This window comes from Hordeum vulgare, chromosome 1H, assembly GCF_904849725.1.
Source record: "Hordeum vulgare subsp. vulgare chromosome 1H, MorexV3_pseudomolecules_assembly, whole genome shotgun sequence".
Classification (NCBI taxonomy): Eukaryota; Viridiplantae; Streptophyta; class Magnoliopsida; order Poales; family Poaceae; genus Hordeum; species Hordeum vulgare.
The window spans coordinates 62,372,818-62,380,634 of NC_058518.1; the positions used below are offsets into that span (position 1 = coordinate 62,372,818).

General features: G+C 41.5%; 1 protein-coding gene across 1 annotated transcript; it reads right to left on the minus strand.

Moving 5' to 3' along the window:
- Positions 1-258: 258 nt before the first annotated feature.
- LOC123396629 (mRNA transport homolog 4-like) lies at positions 259-5,040 on the minus strand. Its single transcript, XM_045091515.1, has 9 exons — positions 4,939-5,040; positions 4,496-4,603; positions 4,133-4,300; positions 3,918-4,039; positions 3,599-3,713; positions 2,889-3,230; positions 2,678-2,782; positions 2,079-2,209; positions 259-748 (listed from the first exon to the last, which is right to left on the minus strand). The coding sequence occupies exons 1-9, from the start codon at positions 5,038-5,040 to the stop codon at positions 529-531; spliced, it is 1,413 nt and encodes a 470-aa protein (XP_044947450.1). The 3' UTR covers positions 259-528.
- Positions 5,041-7,817: the final 2,777 nt, after the last annotated feature.

Here is a 7,817-nt window from a genome sequence, read left to right on the forward strand (position 1 = left end):
GGCATATATACTAATGGCACACCAAGCACTGCGCCATTAGTATAGCCCATGGTGCTCCATCAGTATCTGGTATTCTGGCATATATATGTTTTGTTTCAAAACCACAAATTCAACAGAACATAACATATATATCAAATATATAATACATAATATGTGTCCAATAGTTTTCTGATCCACAACACATAACATATATGCAAAGCTGCATAACAAATTTCATGATCCATATATCAAAATTCCATAGCATCCATACATCCAAAATTCCATAGCATCCATATATACATATAGTTCCATAGCATCCATACATACATAGCTCCATAGCAAATATAATACACAACGATACAACCCAAATCTATAGGGCAGTGACAACAGTCATCCCAGCCTATAGATCTTTGACCCCATCCAAAAAATGGGTTCAATTTCATTGCTTGTTCTTTGGATACCTACCAGGCTTGTTCAAATCGTTCTATGCCACTGCATATGCTGCTCAAAGGTCAAAAGTGTCGGAAATGACCGAGGACCAGCATGATTTCAAAAGACATCATTTTCCAATGCAGAATTCATGAATATGTTGCTCAAAACTTCTTCAGATATGCCCTCTCCACTGATTGTTGCCAGAGCCAATGCAGCGTCCCTCAAGTCAATAGTCCAAAAATCCACAGAAGGATTCCTTTGTTGATCCTGCGCCATCCCAGCCATTTGGTAATGCATCAATGTACTCTTTTGTGAGTATTGTGGTACTGCTGCGAACCTAGAAAAAAAAACAACTTAAGTCACTACATCAATAGCTACTGTGTTGCTCTAACAACATTATGTTTACGAATTTGCAAACATGCACATCTGTGTACATATGTGACGAGTGTCTCGAGGGATGAAAAAACAAGTATCAACTAATGGTTGAATTTCTGACATTCCATCTATCCAATATTTCACTGCACAGAGACAAAAGAAAACAAAACGTTTTGTCTAAACTGAACATGAATGTAAGATCGGATAATTGCTGCTGATGACACATATCACCAAACAGAGATAGAGGAAACGAAAAGTATTGCCTAAATTGAACATGCATGTAAACTCTAAAACATTGGGTAATGGCTGCTGATGGCACATATGCTACATAAAACCTAATGTGATTTATAAAGCATCTCAACTAGTTGACTTAATCAGAAATCGATGAATATAGGAACATGCTAAGCACCTTGAAATGCGGAGGAAAGTTTTGCATCAACTTAAGCCTGAGGCACAGACCAATCACTGTGGCCATACTGCAGTGTTGCACAGTTGGCGTGAAGGTTATCGTGCAAGCAATTTTAAGGTGTGAACAGTGATCCCCAAAAGTTGAAGCTGGATGATAGTTCTTGATTTCTTGCGTGAAACAAAACAGATTATGTACACGAGCAGACTGTACTGTACAGTGAGAGAACAGAGGATGCTCCGCTTGCAATAAAGAAAATGCATTCTGAAGCTCGCAGACCCCGTATCAAGAATGAAGATATATACGGATCAGATTGTTAGTGGAAAGTCAAATCCCAATCAGCAAGCAGAGGCAAGCCAAATCCTACGCGCCTTTTTTCCCTTTCATAGAAAACAGTCAGGGCTGTAGAGCCTGCTTTCAAGATCACACTCTGAATCTCCAGTGAGATGGAAAATGAGAAAGGATCATATTTGGTAGCTCATCTGTGAGAACGATTATCTTGTCACGAATGTAAATCCAAACCTGGCTAGCTGGAATGCGTGAACCGGGCATATGTTCCACATTTGCACTACAAACCCACAATGATTCTGGCTTCTAATACTGGAAGGGGCTGATAGGGGCATTAGTGAACGATGGGACTTAAACAATTAACATGCGAAATTAGCAGTAAGTACTACTACCTCGCAGTCCCAGCCCCTACTAATTTGGCAACTTGGTGCCCTAAAAATCAGTAGAAATGTTGGGCAGCACAATCTTGCAGGCATACGTACTGGACATATGTGAGGACATAGTGCAACATGTAGCTGCATTTTTCCAAATAAGAATTAGCCAGGAAACCAAAGAAATACACAGCAATGCAACTCTTTCTAAAAAAGCAGGAATATACCCCATCAAACAAACGGTATTGAGAGCATGCGACGAAGGCAGTCCATATTCCATGGCATTTTCCTTCTCATCTTCGGTAGCTGTGACTCTCCTCACAGGAGGGGAGCACGGCCGAGGAGCTGACACTAAATCCTACATCCACAAATTTGCAAGACGTCAACAACCACACCAACCAAAACAGCAAAAACGAACTTCCACCCCTTTTACTTCCACCCCTTTTACTATGAAACAGCAATACAGCAGCAACTATCCTAATGACTTGAATCCACCATCTGTTACTTTGGTGTGAAACACTCAAACCAAGAACCATAACCTCAGCTTTTAAGGCGCATAGTTTCAGCTCAAGAGAGAAGCTAATAATAATGTTTTTCTTCCAACGACAAAGTAATAGGCCACTAGGGTATACTACTACACTTGCAACAATATGCTAGTTTGGAGGCTAGGAAACAGTCAGTCCAAGAAGCCATGAGATCAGTAACATTTACTAACCCTGATGAGGCCCTCTTGGAAAAGTATCTAAATCACTTCCTTTAAAATGGGTAACAGACCAGAATGATGCACTCCAATGCCGCGTTTCAATAAGGGAAGCATATTTGAAACCTGGGGAAGCTTTTTGTCATCGTCTGAAAGCAAATCCATGGCACTCCAAAAAATGGTTTCAATGTTCACTTTCTCATCATCCCCATTCAAGTCCATCTTGGCCATCTACAACACAAGCAGGACAGTCAAAATCAACCAAGACATTTACTTCCTTGAGCCAAAGAATATTACTATCCTGCAAAGCGACCATCAATCTAGAAAAGGAACTTACCTGCATGGCAAGAAATTCACACTCTCTTTTGCTGAAGCTGAAAAGTATCACAGGGTCATATTGACGTTGAATTATCATTTTCACCATCTTGAATATGTCGCTTTCTTCATTAGTTTTGCCTGCCGAGACAACGCCTTTTTGCCGCTTACCGTTTTCCCTCTTCTTGTCATTGCCACTAGCAGGGGCAAGGACATTCAGAGATTTCTGAAAACTGTCCTCTCTGAACTTGCCATTTTCATCAACGACCAGGTATAAGCCATCACCTCCAGCAGGAAATACATAGTGCTGGAGAGGTGTAGGTGGATAGTCGGTGTATACTATATGACAAGGTTGCTTATGTACCTGAGAAACAAAATCATACTACCGTCATTATGCAGAACACATATATGCTGAAAATATAGATGGATGGTTGACCATGTAGTGCATTGTAGCAAACAGATATTTATGTGCATCAACAGAATGATGTTTATGTGTGTGTCCCTTAGATTTGCTAAGCAGAGAACTTTCTTATGAACTATCAAAGTCAAGGTAAGAACGGAAACAAGGGAAATGCAGAAAAACCTTATCTACCCAATCAACAAACTCCTTTGATTTACATTAACAGAATGGCACTAGTATGCATGTCCCTTTAATTAACTGAGCAGAGAACTTTCTTATGAAGTATCAAAGCCAAGGCGACAGCAGAAAAATAGAGGGAAATGCAGACAAACCTTGGCAACCCAATCAGCAAACTCCTTGGCATTAGGTACAGTTGCCGAGAGGAACACGAACCGCGAGTTTTTGGGCGCCATCACAATACTCTCCTCCCACACCACTCCCCTCTCCCTGTCGAGAAGAACAAATAGTTGATACAGTTGTACAGGAAGTGTATATGTATCTTTATTTCAATCATAAGCCTTAAAGCCACATTGGACAACTGATGGTGATGTGAATAAAGAAAATACAAGCTCTTAGTTCATCTTGTTGCATAAGAAAAATAATCCCTCCATAAGAAAATAGTCCATCTGGAGTAGGAAAATGCTAACATACGAAGAGATAAAAAAGACACAAGTCGCAAGGACTGCTCCCTCTTGCGCACCGTAGCTGATGTCCCTCCCTGCTGCCGTCCCTACACCGTAGCTGATTTCATCTGGAGTCAAGTTTACTTGAAACTGACCAGGCCCACCATTAAAAAGGTGAATAAATCATTCCTCTGTGTTTTTGTAAAGTAAGAACACTAGGCACAATTCTTTGTCAATCTTTACCTTAAGGAACCAGATGGAATCATTCAAGGAAACACCCTTCTCGACAATCAATATATTCTCATCATTTACAAGAATTGCTAAGTGCGACTTGGATGGAGGCTGTGCTCCAAGTACTGTCGGCACAATCAACACTACAGCTACATGGGAGAAGATAAGACAACTACTCACCTAAAAGAGCACGAGCATAATCTGAATCCTCCGAAACGTCAAACAGAGGTCCAGCACCAAGTGCATATGACAGTGCATCATTTAACTCTCCCAGGTAGTAAAACACCTACATGATACGCAGCAGTCATCAATATAAGCAATAAAAAAATATGATCAACGCTACTAGAAAAGGTACAAAATAACATGAGATCCTACCTTAGAAACAACTAATGCAGCTAGCTGTCTCTGGTCAAAATTGTCGTGTTCATACAAGCTCTCACTGCAGGCAAATAGATATGATGGAAACAAATTATTGACTTGCTTCTTTAAAAATACAGAAAAGAAATTTATAATCTAAACTGAAGTACTAACAAACATTAGATTGACTTCCCAAAACATGTCATCCTAAACTAATGCAAGTAACAGTTCGATGGTCACTCTGTCCAACATCTTTCTTATCACAGGGCAGGCATTATAAGTTTATAACTGATTATATAAGTAAGCGAGCGAATCAAACTCCTAAAACAACTTGTACAAAACTGAAAGTTCAAAGATTTGTGAATTCACACCTCACTCCTACAAGTGTCAGTTATATCCAAGGGCGGACACAAAAGCTGAAATTTTTACTGTTGCTACCGAATACAAATCACACAATTTACTAGAATGGTTTTGTAAATTCGCTTCAGACCCTCATGGAGAGCACACTCGCGCACTCGGATGGAACGAGGCCATCCAGACGAATCGCGCGACAGCAACAGCATCTGGCGAACCGGCGAACCAGATCGGAACACTAAAAGACGCCGGCCGAGAGGCGGCGGCACCTAGGTATCGCAGGAAGGATACAAGAGGGGGGGTCTCACTCACATGGCGGGGATCTTCGCGCAGGCTCGCCTGCTCCGTCCGCCGGCGTGGAAGCCATTGCCGGGGCTCGCGGATCTGCACGCAGCGGGATCCGATAGGGAGGGTGGTGGTGGGACGCCACGCGACGGTGGCCTGGCCTCCGCGCTGCCTCCTTGCTGGCTCTCTCTCTCTCGAGAACTCCCACCACTACTTTTTGGTGATTCGGCGTCCAGGTGGGGTGGGGTGGGGGAAATGAGGACGATGGATGGAACGCACGCGTCCAACCACACAAGCAGTAGAACGGGTTAGCAGTGGTGCACCGCTCGGGGGTGCGCCATTAGATTTTTTTATAGCTTATTAATGGCGCACCAGTTGGTTGTGCGTTATTAGTAGTTTTACAAATATATATATATATATATAGTAATGACGAACCACCTATAAATGCGCCATTAGTAATCCTGGTTACTAATGGCGCACCAGCTGGTGGTGCGTCATTAGTAGTTTTGCAAAAAAAAATAGTAGTGGCGCACTGGGTGAGTGATGCGTCATTACTAGTTAAACTAGTAATGGCGCACTCTGCCCCGGTGGGCCATTAGTAATTTTACAAAAAAAAAAATATAGTAGTGGTGCACCGAGTGTGTGGTGCATCATTAGTGTCCATCACACTAATGACACACCTGCACATGGTGCGCCACTGCTATATAGTAGTGGCGCACTACTTGTCTGGTGCGCCATTAGTGTTTATATCATCTATAGCTCTTTTCCTAGTAGTGTGGGTGCCCACAAGCCCCCTAGGCACGGCCAGGGGGTGGCCGCGCCTAGCAGGCTTGTGGCCACCTACTGGCGCCCCTCTCGCACTTCTTCGGTCCAGTATTTTTTATTATTCACGAAAAAAAATCCTTGTTGATTTTTACAGCGTTTGGAGTTGGGAAGAATAGGTATCTCAAACTTTCTCCTTTTTCAGGCCAAAATTCCAGTTGCCCGCATTATCCCTCTTCAAGTAAACCTTGAAAAATAAGAGAGAAAAGGCATAAGTATTGTACCGTGAAGTGAAATAACAGCCTAAGAAGCGATAAATATCAACATGAAAACATGATGCAAAATGGACGTATCAACTCCCCCAAGCTTAGACATCGTTTGTCCTCAAGCGAAAGCCTAGCTCAATAAATATGTCCACATGTTTAGAGAGAGAGGTGTCAACAAAACAAGATATGAACATGCAGGCATCATGATCATGATCAGAACAACAATATCAACTTATAATCTCTCATGCTAAAGTGACAATTCCTTCATAAAGTAAAGCATGGATCAAGAACCTTACCGAGAAGTAACAACCGATAGCCTTTAGTCATTGAAGCAATTGCAATTTATCACAACATCAGATAGAGTCAAATAAGAGCTTGTAAAGCAAATCCACATACTCATTCATCCTTTAGTTCTCTACAATTGCTACAACTCATGTGGTACTCATGAGATCAAAGTTTCAGCTTGACACAGAGAAAGATAGGGGCTTATAGTTTTGCCTTCCAACTGCTTACCTCAAGGGTAATGTCAACAATAATAATTCATGAGTACTTACTCCCAAGTTGACATATGAATATAGATCTTTCCCAAGCATATGACGTTAGCCAAGATAAAGGCGAAACAAGGAATTGGTGAAGATCACCGTGACTATTTCAAGTGAAAAAAGTAAAGGTACAAGATAGGCCCTTCGTAGAGGGAAGCAGAGGTTGTCATGCGCTTTTGAGGTTTGGATGCGTGTCCTCTTAGTGCGGAGGAACGTCACTTTATATTGACTCCTGTGATAAAGACCATTATTATGCAGTCTATCGCTTTTATGTCTTCCTCATCACAGGTTTGTAAAAAGCTTATTTTCCACACACTAATAGATCATAAATACTAGGGAGCAATTTTTATTGCTTGCACCGATGACAACTTACTTGAGGGATCTTATTCAATCCATAGGTAGGTATGGTGGACTCTCATGGAAAAACTGGGTTGAAGGTTTATGGATGCACAAGTAGTATCTCTACTTGGTGCGGGAGTTTTGGACAACATGAGGTGGAAGCAATCGTCACATGATAAGGGATCTCTAATCATATAACATTGTTCGCAACCAAGCAAACACAATTCATTATGTTGTCTTCCTTGTCCAACATCTACTTCTAGGCATGCAATAGTTTAGTGAGTATTCACAATCATAGGTGGTGTCAGAGATGATGTATTTATATGTGAACCTCTCCTTCTTTACCACTTCCTATTAATTGCAACAATGACCAAGGTCTACGTTTGTCTACCCTCACCAAGTTTTAATCATCATTCTTTTTATGTGTGAAGCCATCACTTCCCATAAGATCATTACATGATCCTTCATGCTTTTGTTCTTTCTCAATCTTTTGATCATGGCAAGAGGCAAAACCCTTCAACTAAGACACTCTTTATTATATGGCTCACGAGCTCGAATACATCAGGGGTGACACAAAGCAAAACTCAAGACTAAAACACTAAGACTTTTAATCTACTAGAGAAAAAGAAAAATGAAAAGGAAAACTAAAACAAAGGTAAAAGCAGAAGATGTGATGGTGATATGATACCGGGGCAACTCCGTCAAGCTTGGCACAAGCCAAGGGGATTGCACATACCCATGCTCAGTTGTCTTCCTTAGGAGATGATGGTGGTGGAGTTGTTGCAACATGGG

Bases quoted from the DNA above. Each gene is read 5' to 3' on its own strand.
- LOC123396629 (XM_045091515.1), bottom strand. From the start codon at position 5,040: ATGCTGTTGCTGTCGCGCGATTCGTCTGGATGGCCTCGTTCCATCCGA. The intron at 2,783-2,888 runs GTAAGTTCCTTT...CTTGTGTTGTAG, and splicing joins GTGAATTTCTTGCCATGCAG to ATGGCCAAGATGGACTTGAA. The intron at 2,210-2,677 runs GTTTCAAATATG...TTGTGGATGTAG, and splicing joins ATGACAAAAAGCTTCCCCAG to GATTTAGTGTCAGCTCCTCG.